This window comes from Arabidopsis lyrata, assembly GCF_000004255.2.
Source record: "Arabidopsis lyrata subsp. lyrata unplaced genomic scaffold ARALYscaffold_2, whole genome shotgun sequence".
In the NCBI taxonomy this organism is placed as follows: Eukaryota; Viridiplantae; Streptophyta; class Magnoliopsida; order Brassicales; family Brassicaceae; genus Arabidopsis; species Arabidopsis lyrata.
Genome location: NW_003302554.1, coordinates 15,325,370 through 15,347,251, shown reverse-complemented (window position 1 = coordinate 15,347,251; position 21,882 = coordinate 15,325,370). Strand labels below are relative to the sequence as shown.

Sequence of the window (21,882 nt, the reverse complement as noted above, 5' to 3'; positions counted from 1 at the left end):
GTGAAATGAGATTAAAACCTTAAAACGACACTCTGTGTGAAACAGAAGAAGTATTAATTTATAAGGAATATGGAGTACATTGTAGTCTAAAATGATGGTGTGCATTGATTTACACATCTTTTAAAATTCTTTAGTTTTTCCAAGATATCGGTAACTCTCCACTATTTTTACCTTTTTTTTCCGAGGAACTCTTAACTGTGTTATAAAAATTTAACAAAACAAGTAAAAGTAAAAAAAAAAAAAGCAAGTCAATGGTAGCTTAATGGATGACAATTTGTCATGCACTAAGTTGAAATAATGAGATGATGAAATTCTAATTATACTTCAATATCAAATGAAGAGCTTTTTATTCTCTCGAGATCAAAGAATCCTCCTGGTCGAGGCCTAGGTTTAAGGATCTTGTCTTTTCATTAAGTGGAACCTTAACTATATTATAAGTTTTGCAAAATATATGTACAGACAAACTCTCGGAAAAGGTTTTAAGAGGTGTATGACAATAATTACAGCAACAGAAAAATCTAAACAGCCTATATTTTTAATTATTCTAATCGTACTAGTAATATTCATAACTATGTCAAATTTAAATTGTTCCATTCACATTATTAACTTATTATAATCCGCAATCGGCAACAATTGAAACACAAAGTCAATCTTTGAGGGAAAGTCAGACGATTCCGACCTGAATCTGTGGTTCCACCAACCAAGACAAAAATACATTATATACATCTATGCCTATATTGAAACAAGTATAGACCGTAAGACTTAAAACTTTTTGTTGTTAAGAAACAATAATTTACTACTTTTGAAAAACTTAAAGTTCTTGTTGCGCAATTGGTCATTACCCGAAAGGAATTCTGTAACTTTAATTATCTTTTGTCTTAAAAGTTAAAAAATATGGTTACTAGGCAAAATGATGAGAGTTGAATGATGATCTTCTTCACCCTTCCTTTAATAACATATTATCTTCTTTAATCTTTAAATCATTCTCTCTAGATTCCTAAATCCTAAGGCTAACATAATTAATAGCATATTCAAATTTATTCAGACATTTGAAACAATCTTTTGGTTACAAATAAATTTTCATAAAATAAAGTAAAGATGTAACCACCAGTAGCATTAATGCATTCCATAGACCATGACGCAATTTTCTTAAACTAATTATTATGGGCACTACAATTTTAACAACCTACAGTATATATATACTTTGATGATTGATAAACATGTTTTACCAATATAAAGTACTTTGATTTATTTGTTGTGGGCTTTATGAAATGGACCAAGCTGTAAATTCCTACAAGTGGCCAATTGGTATAACAGAACTACAAAAGATAGGAAAAGAGAAGAGAAACGTGTCGGGCCGATCCGTATCAATTTGGCCCAAATGAATTCTAATGGGATAAAACGGGTCGGGTCTCTCACTGACCCGTTTATGTTTTCGGGGGTCAATTTGCACTCAAAAGGGTCGGACCGGTTTTGTCTCATTTTTGGCTCTTTCGAGAGTATCACTATATATGGCTAATTTTTTCCTTTGACTTTACTCAAACATCTCATGATTTGTTTTGGGTATACCAACAACTAGTTGCCAAGTATATGGAATCTTGCAAACAGAATCAATATTAGACATGTCAATTAGGGCCAAAGCCCGCGGGCTAGCCCGGTCCAGCCCTGCAAATCAGCGGGTTCGGACTTCAAAATATATGTATGTTTAGAAAAAATCGGGTCTTTCGGGCTAAAGGATTTTTTGGGCTTAGCCCGGCCAGATTCGGGCTAGCCCGAAAAGCCCATTAAAAAATATTTTGACCTTTTTTTTGTTAATATTTTCGTTAATTGTAGGATTTGTTGTAAAAAAATTTTTTGATAGAGTTGAAAACCCTAAACTTAGTTTTTTTGTTGTGTATTACTATAAATCGAAAAAGCAAATATTAGTTCTACTACCTAATTAGAATTATTTTGATTTTATATTTTATCTAGTATAAGTTTAAACAATTTATTTGGATTATTTATTTGATTTTAACTCTCTTTTTTAAAAACTAAATTTGCGTTAGTGGTTATTTAAATTTTGATTGACTCGTTTCATATATAAATTTTTTTTAAAGAGATATTATAAGTTATAAGTTTGACCGGGCCGGGCCGGACTCAAATATGTACGGATTTTGCGGGTTTCGGGCCGGACTGGACCGGGCTAGCCCGATTGACATGCCTAATCAATATTAAAACTATTTTGTTTACATATTTAGTTTGATTGGGTATATATATTTAGTCTGTACTATTAATTATTAAAAAAACCCAAATAGTTAAAATATATAAACAATTTGCTTCCCTAGTTTTTACGTACGACTACTGTTAAAATCTTGATGGAAAACAAAAACACATGTAAGAAGATATCAGCTATTCAAAGTCATAACTTAACCCACACACATAAATATGTATTATAAAAGGCCAAGTGGTTAGATTTTGTTCTTTTTGCATGATCTTACCGGTCCAACTCAAAAGAGGTTATGTCTTTGATTTTGACGATCGATATAGAAGATAAGCTATCTCCAAATTTGTTTACATATATTGAATTGAATACTTTTTTTTTTTTTTGGTAAAATTTTTTAGTTTCTTTCAATAGTATTGAATTGAATACTATTTTCTCTTACAAAGTCAAACGTTTCTCTCCCTTGTTTTTATGAAAATTCACGAGGAGAGAGCCTAGATTTCGGGTCGTCAGAAAATGGAATACATTTAACATATGCTTATTCACACCTGTAGTACAAAAAAAAGTGTTTATGTTATAATCACTTGACAGTTATTTTCTGTCGATTATTAAAAAAATTCAACTAGTTGTTTTTAAAATATTTGCAAATGATACGAAAATTCTAAATAGCTGTATCTGAGAGCCGAAAAAAGAAAAATAGTTGTATACAATTTATAAAAAGACAAAAAAAAAAAACTACAAAATATAGGAAAATGCCATAAACAAAATAAACAAGGATCATGATACATGTTATCTTTCAGTGGAATTGTATATATAAAAAATGGATATACTAATCCAAGTCGTCCAATTGCCGATTTTTATCAAAAAACAAAATAAAGTCGTCCAATTAATTTTGTTTTACAAAATCATTTCTTAATTTAAAAGGAAGAAGAATTTGTCAGACGAAAAAAAAACAATTAGGGTGACTTTTTTCAAGATAGATAAACAGATAAGCCGATGTGCTGTGTTTAGAAATGGATGCATACTAGAAAATAAAAATAAAAAAGCAAAGATGAAGTTATAAAATAAAAATACAATATCTATTATCTACTGGCTTTTTCCTTATTCCATTCGAGGCCAGAAAACGACAAGCTTGATTAAACCTGGATTTTGAGGTACATGAGAAATATATTATAGGTTGAGAATAATATTATTAGAGATTTTCTAAATTTGATTGAAACACAAGAAAAAATTCAGTGGAAAAACAATAAAGGAGATAATTTACCTTTTCTATTTACATGAAAAATAGATATGATCGGCTTTTATCGAAAGTCACAGGTTGGAGTTATTGGTTCATGAATTTATAAGGAATTAGAAATCCAAACAAAAATTATTTGTTATTCAATCATTGATTTTAAAATCTTAATTAAAATCATGTGTTATTGGTTCTATGATTTATAAATACTAGTTGAAATCCTATGTTATTCGTTTAGTCATTTGTTTTTGGATTTGAGAATCTAAATTATGTTTTAAATGGATTTGAATGGAATTGAAAAAGAGAAAATAGAAGGATTCAAATGCATGGGTAAACACATGTTACTTCAAAATCCATATATCTTGATTTCATAATTAATAGAGATTTTCAAATCTTATATGAATTTACAAAATAATAAATAGTTTACGTTTTATTCTCAACAATCTGAGCCTCAGAATTCAAACTTTTTTTATTTTTATTTTAGATAAATAAAAATATATAAAGCTATACACTTTTTTGATATCAATATATTTGATTTGCTGAAAAGAAAAAAAGATAAATAGAGCATACAAAAAAGGAGGTCCAACACAATTCCAAAGAGATTGTTCGGTATTATTTAATGTCAAATCTTTATATTCGATTCAACTAAAGAGATAACTATCCTCCATGTCTTCGAAAACTCTATCATGTTAAATAATATTTTGATAGAAAAACAAATTCATACCATCATTACTTACTGTTACTGAAACACTAATTAAAGTATTAAACGCATTAACCATGATTGCTTCTATTTAATTTCACTCCAAAAAACTGTTTTTGGTAGTCTACAATTCACATAAACACAATTTCGGTTATAAAATTAAGTAAATTTTTTTATGAATAAAATTCGATTTGTAAAAACGTGAAATATCTCACGAAGTCTATGCTTTTTTTTTGTGTGGTTATAAGCCTTTTTTTTGAATTGGTTATAAGCCATTTAATTAGTATAATATCCGAAGAGTCGAAGACACTTAATAAATTCAATACCGTATTGTTTAAACTTTAAAGTAACGTGTCAGCTATCATATACGCCATTTGCTCATTAGTAAATTACGAGAAAAAAGAACACATGAACAGCTTGAAGGATTTTTATAACCCTAAGAAATCAAAAAGTCAAACAAAATAAATAGTATCCTTTCCAAAAAAAAAAATAGTTATCATATGATCTTCTTTATCTACCTTTCGTTCTTTATGACCACTATCTAATGTTAAATGTGGCTTCCACTTGGCAAAATTAAAACATAAAAAGATCCTCCATAAGGCAAAAAGTAAAGAAAGAAATCGAAAAAAAAAAATGAATTTCATATTCTATAATTTTAGAGGATATTTAAAAAAGTTGTGTAACACCACCACCACTACTAGCCACTACTAAACCAGCCGCCCCAAAAGGTAAACGCCTCTCCCATAAAAATAATAATCATCATACTATTCTTCAACCTCTTCTTTATTTATTTAATTTTGATTTCGTATCATAATGTTTGTGCCCATCATTATTATTTTATCATCAAATTCAATTTCATGATCAACAAACATCATAGCACGCACGCATGCACCTCCCACCTCCAAAGATTGAAATGACCCAATTCCAAAATAAATCGCATAAAACGTTTTTTCTTTCTTAACCATGAATAGATGTGACAAAACAAAACCAGACAAATGAAATAAGTAAAACATTTTTCATTGGTTCATCTTCATCATATGAGTAAGGGATATATAATAGGGCTGACTTTAATAATTAGCATAGGGTTGTACTTAAGCTTTTATTACAAAAGGAATAATAATTGTATTAACAAAAAAAAAAACTTTACATAAAAAACCATACCCACAATCGGAGCAAAAAGATAACATGATAAAATTAAAAAAAAAAAAAAAAAAAAAAAAAGTGAACTTTGGGTGTGACAAGAAGTTTTCTTCTGTTTGGTCTGACTATTCCCTTTGGTCAACGATGGTATTGAGAGCCATTTACAAGCTTCGGACACAGAAACCCAGATTGGATAATCATGTCTTTTGTTTCTTCTTTTCCCTCTCCTTCTTCTTCTTCTTCTTCTTCAAGCTTTCTTAATCTTCTCAGCTTCTTCTTCTTCTTCTCTTGTTCTCGCCATGATTGACGAGAAGATGAGATCTAAATCCATTTGTCCTCTCCTGAGACCAGTAAAACCTTTGAGTCCTCGCATGGTTCTCTTTGTCCTTGTCTACGTTCTTTCCCTTTCTGTCTTCTTTCTTACAGTTTCAGAGGCTGTTTGTAATCTTCAGGATCGAGATTCTCTCCTTTGGTTCTCTGGCAACGTATCATCTCCACTCTCTCCTTTGCATTGGAATTCGTCCACTGATTGTTGCTCCTGGGAAGGTATCTCTTGTGATGATTCTCCCGAAAATCGTGTCACTTCGGTTCTTTTGCCCTCTAGAGGACTCTCTGGCAATCTCCCGTCGTCTGTTTTGAATCTCCGCCGTCTCTCTCGTCTCGACCTTTCTCATAACCGTCTCTCTGGTCCACTCCCGCCAGATTTCCTCTCTGCCCTTGATCAGCTCTTGGTTCTTGATCTTAGTTACAACAGTTTCAAAGGTGAATTGCCACTTCAACAATCATTTGGCAATGGAAGCAACGGAATCTTTCCAATTCAGACCGTTGATCTCTCCAGCAATCTTCTTGAGGGAGAAATCCTCGACGGTTCTGTTTTTCTCGAGGGTGCTTTCAATTTAACCAGTTTCAATGTCAGTAACAACAGCTTCACGGGTCCTAATCCTTCCTTCATGTGCACAACTTCACCGCAGCTCACCAAACTGGATTTCTCCTACAATGATTTCAGTGGTGAACTCTCTCAAGAATTAGGCAGATGCTCGAGACTAAGTGTTCTTCGAGCAGGCTTCAACAATCTCTCTGGGGAAATCCCTAAAGAAATCTACAAACTTCCTGAGCTCGAGCAACTCTTTTTACCAGTCAACCGTCTTTCTGGCAAGATTGATGATGGGATTACTCGTCTCACCAAACTGACATTGCTTGAGCTTTACTTCAATCACCTTGAAGGAGAAATACCAAATGATATAGGTAAGCTTTCCAAACTGAGTAGCCTCCAACTCCATATCAATAACCTCACGGGTTTTATCCCGGTTTCTCTCGCCAATTGCACAAATCTCGTGAAGTTGAATTTACGAGTTAATAAGCTGGGAGGAAATTTATCGGCGATAGACTTCTCCCAGTTTCAGAGCCTCAGCATTCTGGACCTTGGAAACAATAGCTTCACTGGGGAATTCCCCTCCACGGTTTACTCCTGCAAAACGATGACAGCAATGAGGTTTGCAGGCAACAAGTTAACGGGACAGATATCTCCTCAAGTACTGGAATTGGAATCCCTGTCGTTCTTTACTTTTTCAGACAATCAAATGACAAACCTTACAGGTGCTCTCCGCATTCTGCAAGGCTGCAAGAAGCTGTCTACTCTGATCATGGCAAAGAATTTTTACGACGAAACAGTACCAAGCGAAATAGACTTTCTTGATTCAGATGGATTTCCAAGCCTCCAAATCTTCGGTATCGGTGCATGCAGATTGAAAGGTGAAATACCAGCTTGGCTGATCAAGCTCCAGAGGGTAGAAGTTATGGATCTGTCAATGAACCGACTTGTGGGGTCAATTCCCGGTTGGCTAGGAACTCTTCCAGACCTTTTCTACTTGGATCTTTCCGATAACTTGCTAACAGGAGAGCTTCCGAAGGAACTGTTTCAGCTGAGGGCTCTGATGTCCCAAAAGGCATACTATGCAACAGAGCGGAACTATCTAGAGCTGCCGGTTTTTGTCAATCCCAATAATGTCACCACCAATCAGCAATACAATCAGCTATCCAGCCTCCCACCTACGATATACATCAGGAGGAATAACTTGACTGGGAGTATACCAGTGGAGGTCGGACAGCTAAAGGTTCTCCATATCCTGGAGCTTCTAAGTAATAATTTTTCGGGCAGCATCCCCGATGAATTGTCAAACCTCACAAACTTAGAGAGGCTGGACCTGTCCAACAACAATCTCTCCGGTAGAATTCCTTGGTCACTCACGGGACTCCATTTCATGTCCTATTTCAATGTTGCAAACAACACTCTCAGTGGGCCGATACCCACAGGGAGCCAGTTTGATACCTTCCCAAAAGCATATTTTGAAGGAAACCCCTTGCTGTGCGGTGGCGTACTGCTAACCTCCTGCACTCCAACTCAGCCCTCTACTACAAAGATTGTTGGGAAAGGAAAGGTCAACAGAAGGCTTGTTTTGGGGCTTGTCATTGGGCTTTTTTTTGGCGTCAGTTTGATTTTGGTGATGTTAGCTCTGTTGGTGCTTTCCAAGAGGAGGGTAAACCCAGGAGACTCTGAGAATGCTGAACTGGAGATAAATTCCAACGGCTCGTATTCTGAAGTCCCTCAAGGGTCGGAGAAAGACATAAGTCTCGTACTGTTATTTGGAAACAGTAGATATGAAGTAAAAGACCTGACCATATTTGAGCTCTTGAAAGCTACCGACAACTTCAGTCAAGCTAATATAATTGGCTGCGGCGGGTTTGGCCTTGTCTATAAGGCTACCTTGGATAATGGAACGAAACTGGCGGTTAAGAAACTCACAGGAGACTATGGTATGATGGAGAAAGAATTCAAGGCAGAGGTAGAAGTTCTGTCTAGGGCGAAACATGAGAACCTGGTTGCTCTACAAGGTTACTGCGTCCATGATAGTGCCCGAATACTTATCTACTCGTTCATGGAGAATGGCAGTCTGGATTATTGGCTGCATGAAAATCCGGAGGGTCCAGCTCAGCTGGATTGGGCAAAAAGACTCAACATTATGAGAGGAGCAAGTAGTGGACTAGCATACATGCACCAGATATGTGAACCACATATAGTACACCGAGACATCAAATCCAGCAACATCCTTCTGGATGGAAATTTCAAGGCATACGTCGCAGATTTCGGGTTGTCAAGATTGATCCTTCCATATCGCACCCATGTAACAACTGAGCTAGTGGGCACATTGGGTTACATTCCCCCAGAGTATGGACAAGCTTGGGTAGCCACTTTGAGAGGTGATGTGTACAGTTTCGGAGTCGTCATGCTAGAGCTTCTCACAGGAAAAAGACCAATGGAGGTTTTCAGGCCAAAGATGTCAAGAGAATTGGTTGCATGGGTGCATACTATGAAAAGGGACGGGAAGGCAGAGGAAGTGTTTGATACATTGCTGAGAGAAAGTGGTTATGAAGAAGAGATGCTCCGTGTGCTTGACATAGCCTGCATGTGTGTGAACCAAAATCCAATGAAAAGACCAAACATCCAACAAGTTGTAGACTGGCTGAAGAACATAGAAGCGGAGAAAACAAACCCAAATAACAGAGAAGAACTTGAAGAAGAAGAGACGTAACTGTGTGTGTGCCTTCCTACATTCATCATTGTGATCAGATTCATACATATATCTGCATAAGTAAATACACACTTATTTTTTCTTGTCAATTGCATATGTTAACCATCATTTCATGTAAATTATAATTTTGATGGTAATAGAAGCTTTGATGATGTAAAGAACAGGAATTTATGCAGCTTGTGGCTTTCAAATGTGAGACTTTTAAGCTTCCATATGATCAAAACCCAGATTTTTATACAAGGGTATGATGTATGATTAGAACTCATGAATGTATCGTATGATTTGAATTTTCAAAACCAACTTTGGTTTTCATGTAATTTTCTCCGTAGATCTTAAGATACTTACCAAATTTTAAGAAAACAAAAACATGTGATGCTAGAATATGATTATGAAACTCAAGTGGGGTTTGTAAGCGGCATTTAATCGAACACTTGGTGTGCATAGTTACCGAAGAGACATCTAGAGAAACTGGATACATACCTAAACATCAATAGCGGATTCAGAGACAGAGAGGAGAGGTTTTTGCAAACGAAAGCTGCTGATTTATTTGGACGTTATAAAACGTTGTCGTTTTCGTGTTTTTGGGAAAAGATGCTGCAAGCCTGCAACCTACCGCCTTTTGAACAAGTAGTTATTGTTTGATTACCATTTTGAAGCAAAAAATGCATTAAGAGTCACGATTATGCTGAGGGTCTGCAAGCCTAATTCGGATTCTTTTTCTAATCCCCTATAAAATAGAAAATCTCATTCATACGTTACCCAAGTACTTATTTTTATTTTTTAATATGAGGCCATAACTTCTCTTATATTTCAAAACCTTTCTTAGTTTTCCGGTTTTGTTCAGTTTAGCCCAGAAAACCAAACGCCCCTAAATTTATCAAATTTTATTAGTTTTTTTTTTTTTTCTTGAATACCAAGAGGTTCTGGACCAAAACTCGTAATTTAGCCAAGTTCAAAACCACAACATATAATATTAGTTTCGTCCCAATCGTCACTCGAACCGGCGACCTCTAAGCTTCGCGCTTATGATAATGTTTATCAGCTTTTTCTTCACGTCAGAGTCTGATCCTTGCTTATCTAACTTTTTACTATAGTGAGGTTTAAGAAGAGGGGTTTAGAATAGACTCTATGATAATCGATTCAAACTTCGATTTTTAGCACGAGGGACATGCACAATAGTATCCATGTTAACTAAAATATCAAGGATATATAATCAAATAATTCATGGGTAAAAGACAAGTTTTCAATCAGAGAGATAGGGATGTGTGAACCAACCTACTAAACTACGAATGTTCGTTCTTCAACATCCATTCTTCCTTTCCACTTTCACACGTTAAAATGACTCACCACTCAAAACATACTTAGAAATTTCTTCTTCTATTTTTTCTGATTTACCACTTAAAACACACTTAGAAAATCAACATTGAGATTTTGTCTTCACAACTCAACAATCTCCCACAATGGTCAACATATGTTAACTAACATAAAGAGAATGGGGTTTAGACTCTATGGAAATCGATCAAATAATTCATGGAAGAATACAAGATTAAACAAAGTGAATCAACGTATCAAATAATTCACTGAACCATATATATTATAAATATAGTCAACTTGTAACTGTTTGCTCCCGCTCCTTCTCCGGCAATGTCAATCTTAAACCAGCTATTTGGTTCCTGCGGTGTACCACCAACGAGAATGAGAGGCTCCTCGCTAGCCGATGAGGTTTCATTGACTTTCCAAAACTTGGAAAACTTATTGCAGGCCCAGATGTTGGACTTGAACTCGATATTTACATAATCATCTGTAGAAACAGTAGTTTCCATGTTCGCGTATGGCATTGAAAAGCTAACCGGCGGTACGCCAGGTTGATACGGATGGAGAGTTTGGACGATGCCAAGTGGGCAAAGAGGAAATATTGTAGGGGGGGCTGGGACAAGACCACCTCCGTCGGTATTTGCCGGCTGGATGAAGTATTGTTGATCGGTTTTAAGATAATTTCCGACAATGTCCTTCACCGGTTCGCCTCCGTGGATGCAGACAGCTGCAGCCAACAGGAGAGTGATGAGAAAAGAGACCACTGAAGGTTTTTTCATTGTGATTGTTTTGTGTTTTCTTAGGGTTTGAGTGAGTTGAGGTGTGGAGAGCAAACACATTTCGTATCGGTATTTATAGGAGTCCTCTGTGGTTAAAACCGGACATGATAGTAAAAAGAGGACAAACGAATTCCCATCTTCGTTGAGTAAAACCTAATACCTTAAATTTGTCAGCTATAAATGTTTGGCTTTTTCCGCACGTCACATTCTAATCATTCTCGTGATGGGTCCTTGATTTCTAACTTTCTACAACAGTGAGGGTTGAAAAGAGGGGTTAGACTTTAGACTCTATGGTAATCGATTCAAACTTGGATTTGTTAGCACGAGGAACAGGCACAATGTCCATGTTAACTAACATATATATATATATATATATAGCAAAAAAAAAAAAAAGACGATCAAATAATTCAAGGGAAGAAGACAACATTTCAAACAGAGAGATAGGGATGAGTGAATTATACGTATGAATGATTTTCAACATCTCTGTTTCTTTCTGGCCACAATTTTGTTAATTTAAAACAAGTTACTGAAACACGAACCAAAATGATTTCCACAACGATTTTTTTGTTACAAGAAAAGAAATAAGTGACAATAGTTCAATACTAAAGAAACTCCCTAAAATGGAAATTCAGTTTTAGTATAACACTCTGCATAATCTACAAGACTATATCCTAATTAATTAACACGTACAGACTTTTGAACTCAATCTTCAAAAGATTCAAAGCTTTCCTAGCAATTTTTTGTAACCAATTACAAACCCTTGATACATTTCCGTTAGTATTAACGATAAAAATGTCTTACGATTCATTTTTTTTCTTTCTCAATTTCATTTTATTAGAAAAAGAAAAGTAGTTAGCAGGCACAAAAGTCACAACACACTGACCACATAACTCTAAAGCAGGGGACATTAAACCCACACGGGAAGATAATCGAAGGATAAAGGCTCCCGCTCGGTGAATACTTGTCGCAATTAGGATCGAGGACAAGGACACGCTTGAAGAGAAAGATCTGGATAGAAAATGTTTTACGATTCATTAAGGATAGAAAATGTACGTCTTACGATTAAACTATGTAACCAATACCTCTATTTCTATAGGAGTTAATATAATTCTTTTCATCACAAAATCTCATCCCCTCCATTCTTTTATGATTTATTCTTTTTTTAAATTTGTATTCTTTTTTTCTTGTTAGCAGGCTCATAACTATATAGTATTTATGGAAGGACTTTTTTTTTTCTTCGTTAAAGATTTTACTTTATGGAAGATAAGAACATATGCGTTCGGGTATTATATCAACCCATGTTTTTGGCCATGGAGGAGTCTCAAGCTTTACTAATTACATGATTTTGACTTGTTGACTCGGTTCAAGATAATTTCCGGCGGTGTCCTTCACAGATTCGCTTCCTTGGATGCAGACAGCTGCAGCAAACAAGAGAGTGATCAGAAAAGAGACTACTGAAGGATTCTTCATTGTGATTGTTTTTTTTTTTTTGTGTGTGTTTGAGTGACTTGAGTTGTGGAGAAATAACACATACTGTATCGGTATTTATAGGAACCTCAAAATTTATCATTATAAATGCTTATTGGCTTTTTCCTCACGTCACAATCTGATCCTTGGTTAACTAACTTTCTACTACGATTTAGACTCTATGGTTATGATTCAAACTTCGATTTTCAGCACAAGGAACATGCACCATAGTCCATATATAATATGTTAACTAATATATGAAAGGAATATCAAATTGGGTAAAAGACAAGATTTCAAACAGAGAGATAGGGATCGAACCAACGTGCGAATGATTCTTAACAATCTCTGTATATATCTGTCTGTACTTTTCTTTCTTATTCATTTCAAGCAATTTAATTAAAACATGAACCATATATGGTTCCACCACGTTATCACAAGAAAATAAATGTATGACTAACGGCAATTCAAAATAAAGTAAATCTGAAAAAAATTAGTTATCCCTTTTTATAACCAGAAAGTGACAAGAATCAAGAAGTGGAAGAAAATAAGAGCGTAAAACTTGTTTTACAGAACAATCTGCATAAATTAATTTAACTTATACTTAATACAATATCAAGAGTCAAGACACATGTCCCCTATATATATAGTTAATACAGATATGCTTTACTTAGCAGCTGCAGCGATAGACTCTTGTTTAGGGTTTAATTTCTACGTAAACATAAACTATGACTGTAATTAATTAACAACAAAGCAACTCCGTTTGTAATCGAATTGGAGGACTAATTCAAAAGTAATAACCTTCCAATAAAAAAAAGGTCCCAGTCGTCCTATCATATTATCCATGGTTATCAAACTCATCACCGCAGCATCTTGTACGTAAAGAAACCATGGTAAAGTTCAATTTCTCTTTCTCTCTCAACAAAAAATTGATTTTGGGAGACGCTAATTAAGGACCAGAATGAGATATATCAGAATTAATATTGTAATAAACAGTAATGTATGAAATATACAGAAAAATAATTACGAGAGAGAGAGAGAGAGAGAGAGAGAGAGAGAGAGACGTACTTTGTAAATCAACCTTCTACGTTGTTTTTTTGTTTTTTTTTTATAAAAGGGATATATGCTTTATTGGCTGAATGTAAAAATAATGGCAGCGTTTTCTTGGATTATTATTACAAATTCACTATCTTTTCATAGGGAGAACATAAATATTAGTCAGTCAACTCATCATACATTCATACTTGTACGTTACTTGTGATAAATGTTATTTGATAGATATATTCATTCTGATGAAATTTATATCTTAGTTAATTTTCTTAATATTAACTCCGGTGAATCGGAGAAGATGAACACGAGCAAAGAAGAATCGGAGTCAAAGAGAATCTTTATTCAACAGTCAAAAAACAGAGTTTGTTACAAAACTTGTTAAAAATGAAACTGTAATCTTAAGCTTATATATACAACTTAATAATCGACATTAAACCAATACCAAGTTAACCAGAATTAACCGGATCAAACCATCTCCAATACACCCCCCTCAAGTCTTTATCTTCTAAGTGTCTGGTTTGGAAGATATAGACTTGACAGAGACATTTTCTTGATCAAACCATGGAATGGTCCTGGATGAAGAGGCTTGGTTAGAATATCTGCAAGTTGATTGCCAGTAGGAACATGTAATGTCTTCAGTTTTCCAGCTTTAATTTGATCCCTCACTGTATGACAATCGATCTCTATATGTTTGGTACGCTCATGGAACACTGGATTCATTGCCAAATGAAGAGCCGATTTGTTGTCGCAGAATAACTTTGCAGGACAAGTAACCGAGATATGTAAGTCCTTCAATAATTGCTGCAACCAAATAAGCTCACAAGTAGCCTGTGCAAGACTCCTGTACTCTGCTTCAGTACTGCTTCTACTAACCACATTCTGTTTCTTTGATTTCCAAGAAATCAGTGAATTACCAAGATAAACACAGAATCTTGTCACAGATCTTCTACTTCTTCCATACCACTTAAAAGAACCACTCCACATCCTATTACCACTACTATTTCATATGATAAGCTTACTCCTCTTTTCAATTCATACATATGTGCTTATAATCTAGGCTCTGATACCATATTAACTCCGGTGAATCGGAGAAGATGAACACGAGCAAAGAAGAATCGGAGTCAAAGAGAATCTTTATTCAACAGTCAAAAAACAGAGTTTGTTACAAAACTTATTAAAAATGAAACTGTAATCTTAAGCTTATATATACAACTTAATAATCGACATTAAACCAATACCAAGTTAACCAGAATTAACCGGATCAAACCATCTCCAATACTTAAAGTTGTCATATTCTTTTTATTGTTAGCACTTAGCAGGCTCATTGACAATCCCGTTTCATAGTCTTAATAAAACATATACTTAAATTATATTTATGGAAAATAGGAACATGCAAGCGGGTATTATCTCAACCCGTTATTTTTGGCCATGAACGAGTCTCAGGCATTAATTATATTACATGATTTTTACCAGTTGGCTATTAGAATGGGAACATCCTTAGACCTAACTTCTCAACCCGAGTAGTAGAAGTAGTCGCCGTAGTGACATCTTCCACCTTTTTGAATTTGATGAGTAAGGGCTTAGCCGCATCATTGGGGACAACCAATTGTGGTGCACCAAACCAAACCCCTGGCTTAGTTCCAACGGTTCCGGTTGAGGTGGTCAACTTGTAAGTGTTTGCTTCTGCTCCTTCTCCGGCAATCTCAATCTTAAACCAGCTATTTGGTTTCTGAGGGGTACCACCAATGAGAATGAGAGGCTCCTCGCTAGCCGATGAGGTTTCATTGACTTTCCAAAACTTGGAAAACTCATTGCAGGCCCAGATGTTGGAATTGAACTCGATGTTTACTGCTAAAGATGTCTGGACGAAGGTTTCCTCTCGAGCGTCTGGTAATGTGAAGTTAACCGGTAACCCCGGTTGGTACGGAAGGAGTGTTTGGGTGATACCAAGTGGACAATAGGGTGGAAGTATACTAGTGGTGGCTGGGACAAGACCACCGCCGTTGTTAGTCTTGGTCTTCACCGGCTGGATGAAGTATAGCTCACCGAGTTTAACTGGATTGCCGTCCTTGTCGTTCACCGGTTCGCCTCCGTGGATGCAGACAGCTGCAGCCAACAGGAGAGTGATGAGAAAAGAGATCACTGAAGGTTTCTTCATAGTGATTGTTTTGTGTGTGTTTTAGTGTTTGAGTGAGTTGAGTTGTGGAGAGCTAACACATTTTGGATCGGTATTTATAGAAATCCTCAGCAGTAGTTAAAACCGAGCATGACAGTAAAAAGAGAAAAACCTAACTCCCTTTTTTGTTAAGCAAAACCCTAAATTTATCAGCTATAAATGTTTATTGGCTTTTTCCTCACGTCACAATCTAGTCCTTGGTTAACTAACTTTCTACTACGGTGAGGGTTGAAACTAGGGGATTAGACTTTGAGGTAATCGATAAAAACGAGGAACATGCACAATGGGTCCATGTTAACTAACACAAAGCAGATAAAAACGACAATCAATAGATGGGAGGAACACAAGGTTTCACAAGCAGAGAGATAAGGGTGAGTCACGAGTGAACAACGTTCGAAATGACTCTCAACATCTCTGTTTCTGACCACAATTTGTTTTTCTATTAAGTTAAACAAAAACTTTGTTTTTCTAAATAATAACCAAATATAAAAGCAAATAATTTCGACCAAGTTTTACAAGAAAACAAATAAGTGACCACAATTCAAGATCACTGTAATAATAATTAACCGTAAGACGATCGACCAGAGTCAAGAAGAGGAAGAAATGGCCTGCTGAGTAAAACTTGTCTCAGTGAATTTGTTGAAGTTGGAAACTTTGATTAATCCTGCACCAGAAAGAAATAATCAGTGTGAAGAGAGACTTAAGGAAGCATATTGGGCCATTAAGTTGGTTGAGGCCCAATGCGTTAGTGTGTTTTATTGCTTATTACTAAGTAGAGTTGTTGAGTTGTACAATAATGGTTTAACTTTGCTTGCAAAATTAGTTTAGTATCTAGAGGTAAGGTCTAGTAGTGTAGTCGCTAAGCTTAAGGGATAAGTGTGTGTCCGTGCGTAGTTAGTAGAAGAAACTACTTTAAGTATGTGTGTGTGTGTGTGAAAGTGTAAAACGATCCAAGTATCCAAGTAATCAATCTTGAAAATCAGTTTTCTCTCCTCTCTTTCAAAATCGTTTATGACACGGGGACACCAATGTCATCAAAGATTCAAAATATTATACTTTTATATAAGACATAGACATAGGATTAGAAACTTTCTCTTACGTGCTCAAAAAGTTAGGGATTCAACTGCCACCAACGACGGTGACTTATTGTAGAAAATTTCGGGATAAATAATTGGGCGAATTTACAGTCCGTCCCCATTAACCGCTCGGGTGAGCTAAGAGCATCTCCAATGGTTACAACTCCATCATGGGTTCTCTGCATTTTATAAGAATAAATTTTAGCTTTTTCAAACTTAAAACTTGCATAGGAACTCTTAAGTTTTGTGACCTCCAATGGTTAAAACTACTAATGGGGTTCTCTAAGAAAAAATTCAAATTTTGTAAAACAATACATGGTTTTTTTTTTGGTAAAAACAATACATGGTTTTACAATACATATTCACAAAAAGAAACAACTCTTGGTTGCACATGTTTTCTTTTACTCGTTTATTAATCAAAGAGTACAAGAATGTGAATTAACTATGCTTTGGTTTGGACAAGACAGTGAAACAAGAATGACACTTGCACAAGACCTTTGGTTCTGCCTCCTTGATCTCATCTCCTGCTTCATCCTATTGACCAAAGAGTTATAATCATGTCAATTACAGAACTTAGGGAACAATGATCAAAAAAACTTAAGAAGTATGCAACACAAACACAGAACAGAAGCACAAACATTGATTAGAGACAATTATATTCTATTAATCTAGTCAGACAAGAAATGCAATGCAAGACAATCATGAAACCAAATTCTAGCTTCAAGAAAAATTTCAAGAACAAAGATCTTGCTACGACAACATTTAGATGAAGCAATTAATGAGTAGAAGCATCTAATAATCAGTTATAGCATTGATTATGAACAATCAATCATTTGGCGAAAACCATGCTTTACAAACCCCAAATCATCAAAAGCTCAGTGACCATAGAAAGAATGAAATTGAAACCAATCATGTTAATTTTCTGGAAAAAAAAAGACATCAAAATCAGTCATGTTAAATTGAAACCAAGCGAAACCAGTGATCAAAAACAAGACAAAGCCAACAAATAGACTTTATCAAATTTGAATCTAGATTTCACAAAACCAGTGATCAATACACATAAGAACACGAACTAAAACTCAATAACGCTGCAACAATCTTGCATTTAAGAGAAACAACAACAATCATCTCTAACAAATCAATCCAAGCACCCAAAAAAGAGACTATTACAGACGATTTACACTGCTAGATCTTCCAAAACGAACTCTGAATTCTACAGATTATGAAGTGACGACCCAAACGCGAAGATCAACAACATATCAACAAATAAACGCAGAAAACGAGAAGAAAAAAAATCGACGATCAAAAGAGCAAAAAAAAACATTGTCGAAGTATGAGCAAGAGAGATCGGATCCGTACCTTAAGAATAGGGGATTTTCGAATTAGGGCTTTTGACTTCGAAGCGAAATGAGGGGAAGTGAGAAATTTTGGGGAGACGGCGTCGACTCATCGAAAACCATTAATCCAGCGTCAATCGATCGCCTTCGCGGGAGAGAGACACTCGGGTTTTTTTTTTTTGCCGATGGAAAACACGGAATTTTTTTTTTTTTTTTGTTAAAAAAGATGGTCCAATTAGAGTATGCCACGTGTACGGTTCTCTCAATTGCTCAAACCTCTCTTCAGAGAGTCGACTCTCTGCTTTAATATCAGTTTTGATTTATTTTTTTGCCAATTAGACAAGAGAACTCATCAAATTTTTTGAGAGAATCTCCCTTTGGAGATGCTCTAAGGGCACAAATCGAAATTTTGGGCTACACTTAACCCTAAAATAAATTAAAAGCTAATTGTCCCCTACCCGACTCCATAAGCCTAACCCGGCCCGTAGCAGACGGAGTTATAGTCTAGCCCACAGGCCCAATTAAAATAAATATAATTAGATCAATAAACGACACCGTAGAGTAGAGAGGCGTTTAGTCAAACGAATGGTCGTTGACTGGGAAGCGTTGAAAAGGCAACATGTTCATTACTACGAGAACAAATGGATCCTATTGGTTAAAGCACGTCACGAGACGAAAACAAATGGTTCCAACACGCGCCGACTAGAAAAAGCGCGTGGTATTCAAAACCCACGTCGCGCTGAAATGTCAAAAATACCGCATTGAAACTAACGCATTACATAACATTCATTGCTTGCTTAAGACGATCTTCAGACACAAAACACAACAATGGGGTTTTGAGAATTTCCGGAAGACACAAAAAACGTGTTTTTCTTTCTCTTTTTTGTAAAAGGATTTATTTGTCTCATTTGATTTTTATTGTTTTTGGGTTTTCTATAATGGGAAGAGGCGGAATCAAAGAAGAAGAGAGCGAAAAAAAGAGAAAAACATGGCGATGGCCTTTAGCGACTTTGGTTGTTGTGTTTTTGGCAGTTGCTGTGAGCTCTAGGACGAATTCTAATGTCGGTTTCTTCTTCAGCGATCGAAATTCTTGTAGCTGTTTACTTCAGGTTTTTGGATTTTACTCTCTTAAATTCTCAATCTGTTGCTTTGATCATAGATGAAAGAATTTGACTTTAAGACTCTCAAGTACATTTTTGTCTTTTGTTTGTATTTCTGGATGAAGTTTGTTGGGTATTGGTGGATATTTGTCATGTGATGGATTCAGGATAATAAAAATTGATACTTTTGATCACAGTATTTATGTAGCCAATGGTAATAAAAATTGAATCTTTTGATCACATTGTTTAGCTAATGGATTCAGGGTGGTAAAAAATGACAACTTTTGATGGCTCTGTTGAGCCAAAGCTTTGAATCGTTGTCCCTGAAATGTGCCAGTGGTTCAGTGGACTTATCATATTTGATTTTTGTCTTTTTGATTTTCCATTTGGATATACAGGGAACAGGTAAATACAAAGGTATGGTTGAGGACTGTTGCTGTGATTATGAAACAGTGGACAATCTCAACAGTGAGGTTTTGAATCCTTTGCTTCAAGATCTCGTCACAACCCCATTTTTCCGGTACTATAAGGTCAGTGAGATGCTTTAGAATCCAATTATGTAGAAAAACTATGAAATTGTGTTCAGTCGTGTAGTAAGTTAGTGACTTTTGGCTGGATGTGTTTTTGTATATGGGGGTAGGTGAAACTGTGGTGTGACTGCCCATTCTGGCCAGACGATGGAATGTGTCGTTTGCGTGATTGCAGCGTCTGTGAATGTCCAGAGAATGAGTTTCCTGAACCATTTAAAAAGCCATTTGTCCCAGGTCTTCCTTCTGATGATCTCATGTGTCAAGAGGGAAAACCTCAGGGAGCTGTTGACCGTACTATAGATAACAGAGCATTCAGAGGTTGGGTCGAAACCAAGAATCCATGGACGCATGATGATGACACAGATAGCGGTATGTAGTTACCAAAAACTGCTCTAGGGAGTTCTTCTTTGGATATATGCTATAGTGAATGAGCATTTAATTATTTGAAGTGACACTTATCTACAGGTGAGATGACTTATGTCAATCTTCAGTTAAACCCCGAACGATATACTGGTTATACTGGACCGTCGGCTAGAAGGATTTGGGACTCCATATATTCGGAAAACTGTCCAAAATGTGAGTTTTTCCTTCTCTACCATATTGTGGACATAGGCTTGTATTATGTTGTATGTTGAAATGCAAATGGTTTCTGTAGATTCATCTGGGGAGACATGTCCGGAGAAAAAGGTATTGTACAAATTGATATCCGGTCTTCATTCTTCAATCTCGATGCACATAGCTTCTGATTATCTTCTTGATGAGTCAAGCAACCAGGTTTGTAAATCTGAGCAAAAGATAGACAAATCTCTCAGCATGAATGCATGAATAAATAATGGTCATGGCTGACATGTAATTTCTTTTGAAATACAGTGGGGACAGAATATCGAGCTGATGTATGATAGAATCCTGAGACATCCGGATCGTGTCAGAAATATGTACTTCACGTATCTCTTTGTGCTACGTGCTGTAACTAAAGTGAGTAACTTCTCTGCAAGTTAGTCTTTTGGGAAAATTTTGACATGTCTAATCAATCTATCAGTCTTTAGGACTGACTCTTACAATGTGTTATTTAGGCAACAGCATACTTGGAGCAGGCAGAGTATGACACAGGAAACCATGCTGAAGATCTGAAAACACAGTCCTTGATCAAACAGTTATTGTATAGTCCAAAACTTCAAACAGCATGTCCTGTTCCGTTTGATGAAGCTAAGTTGTGGCAAGGTCAAAGTGGACCAGAATTGAAACAGCAAATCCAGAAACAATTCAGAAATATAAGGTTCGTCTCGATTTTTCGTGAAAATGAATATGTTCTTCTGGCAAATGCTGAGAGAGTGGTAATAGTAATACAACTTAGTAATGTATGTGTTGCAGTGCACTAATGGATTGCGTAGGTTGTGAAAAATGCCGGCTTTGGGGGAAACTTCAGGTTCAGGGTCTTGGGACAGCATTGAAAATTCTCTTCTCTGTTGGAAATCAAGACATTGGTGACCAAACAGTGAGTTTCTCAAACATCTATATGCATCGTTTTGTATTGAGATGTCACTGACCTGAGATTATTCTTATGTTTTTCAGCTGCAACTGCAACGGAATGAGGTGATTGCGCTGGTGAATTTACTCAACCGTCTCTCTGAGTCGGTTAAAATGGTCCACGATATGGGACCTGACGTAGAGCGGCTAATGGAGGATCAGATAGCTAAAGTATCAGCTAAACCCGGAAGATTAAGAAGAATATGGGATTTAGCTGTCTCCTTCTGGTGAGTTACACAACGAACTGTCCAGCTATTAGGCATTCATGGTCAATCTATAAAAGCCTAGGATGGATAAGTCATTGTTGTAACGACTGAAGGAAAAAAAATCATTATAGAGAACTCATACAAAAGATTTTTTTGTAAAACAGATAAAGAAATATAGATTCTTGAGGTAACTAATCCATACTGATACAAAAGCGTGACCAAAGGTTAATTCAAACTCTTACATTCATTGATATATTCATGAAACAAAGCTTTTGGTTGTCTTGCACATTAAAACTTCAATACTCTTGTTTCTTCTCTCCAAATTGTTGGGCATTTGAAACCAGCCTTTCAATAGTAAAACTTGGGCATGGCATGAAATCAGAACCGGACTGAACCGAGGTTTGGTTAACTCTGTTTGTAGCCTTACTATTACTCGAAATGTACCGAAAAACTTAAAAA

General features: G+C 35.8%; 4 protein-coding genes and 1 long non-coding RNA gene across 5 annotated transcripts; 2 read left to right on the top strand and 3 right to left on the bottom strand.

Moving 5' to 3' along the window:
• The first annotated feature begins 5,170 nt into the window (after positions 1-5,170).
• LOC9323492 (tyrosine-sulfated glycopeptide receptor 1) lies at positions 5,171-9,164 on the top strand. Its single transcript, XM_002888821.2, has one exon. The coding sequence runs from the start codon at positions 5,574-5,576 to the stop codon at positions 8,862-8,864; it is 3,291 nt and encodes a 1,096-aa protein (XP_002888867.1). The 5' UTR covers positions 5,171-5,573; the 3' UTR covers positions 8,865-9,164.
• A 667-nt stretch (positions 9,165-9,831) lies between these two features.
• Positions 9,832-11,096, bottom strand: LOC9323491 (cysteine protease inhibitor WSCP). The gene has a single exon (XM_002887381.2). The coding sequence runs from the start codon at positions 11,015-11,017 to the stop codon at positions 10,442-10,444; it is 576 nt and encodes a 191-aa protein (XP_002887427.2). The 5' UTR covers positions 11,018-11,096; the 3' UTR covers positions 9,832-10,441.
• Positions 11,097-14,812: 3,716 nt separating this feature from the next.
• Positions 14,813-15,686, bottom strand: LOC9324930 (cysteine protease inhibitor WSCP). Its single transcript, XM_002887380.2, has one exon. The coding sequence runs from the start codon at positions 15,627-15,629 to the stop codon at positions 14,952-14,954; it is 678 nt and encodes a 225-aa protein (XP_002887426.1). The 5' UTR covers positions 15,630-15,686; the 3' UTR covers positions 14,813-14,951.
• Positions 15,687-16,988: 1,302 nt separating this feature from the next.
• LOC110231014 lies at positions 16,989-18,265 on the bottom strand. Its single transcript, XR_002334112.1, has 2 exons — positions 18,083-18,265; positions 16,989-17,257 (listed from the first exon to the last, which is right to left on the bottom strand). It is a non-coding gene; the product is annotated as an uncharacterized LOC110231014 (long non-coding RNA).
• A 555-nt stretch (positions 18,266-18,820) lies between these two features.
• LOC9324929 (endoplasmic reticulum oxidoreductin-1) lies at positions 18,821-21,687 on the top strand. The gene is made up of 9 exons (XM_021035551.1): positions 18,821-19,169; positions 19,559-19,690; positions 19,801-20,059; positions 20,156-20,266; positions 20,346-20,464; positions 20,561-20,665; positions 20,764-20,966; positions 21,062-21,185; positions 21,263-21,687. Exons 1-9 carry the CDS (start codon positions 18,999-19,001, stop codon positions 21,446-21,448), a joined length of 1,410 nt encoding a protein of 469 aa, XP_020891210.1. The 5' UTR covers positions 18,821-18,998; the 3' UTR covers positions 21,449-21,687.
• Positions 21,688-21,882: the final 195 nt, after the last annotated feature.

Coding starts and splice junctions, on each gene's coding strand:
- LOC9323492 (XM_002888821.2), top strand. CDS start 5,574: ATGATTGACGAGAAGATGAGATCTAAATCCATTTGTCCTCTCCTGAGA.
- LOC9323491 (XM_002887381.2), bottom strand. CDS start 11,017: ATGTGTTTGCTCTCCACACCTCAACTCACTCAAACCCTAAGAAAACAC.
- LOC9324930 (XM_002887380.2), bottom strand. CDS start 15,629: ATGAAGAAACCTTCAGTGATCTCTTTTCTCATCACTCTCCTGTTGGCT.
- LOC9324929 (XM_021035551.1), top strand. CDS start 18,999: ATGGGAAGAGGCGGAATCAAAGAAGAAGAGAGCGAAAAAAAGAGAAAA. Junction 19,170..19,558: donor CTTGTAGCTGTTTACTTCAG/GTTTTTGGATTT, acceptor TTGGATATACAG/GGAACAGGTAAATACAAAGG. Junction 20,967..21,061: donor AAACAATTCAGAAATATAAG/GTTCGTCTCGAT, acceptor TATGTGTTGCAG/TGCACTAATGGATTGCGTAG.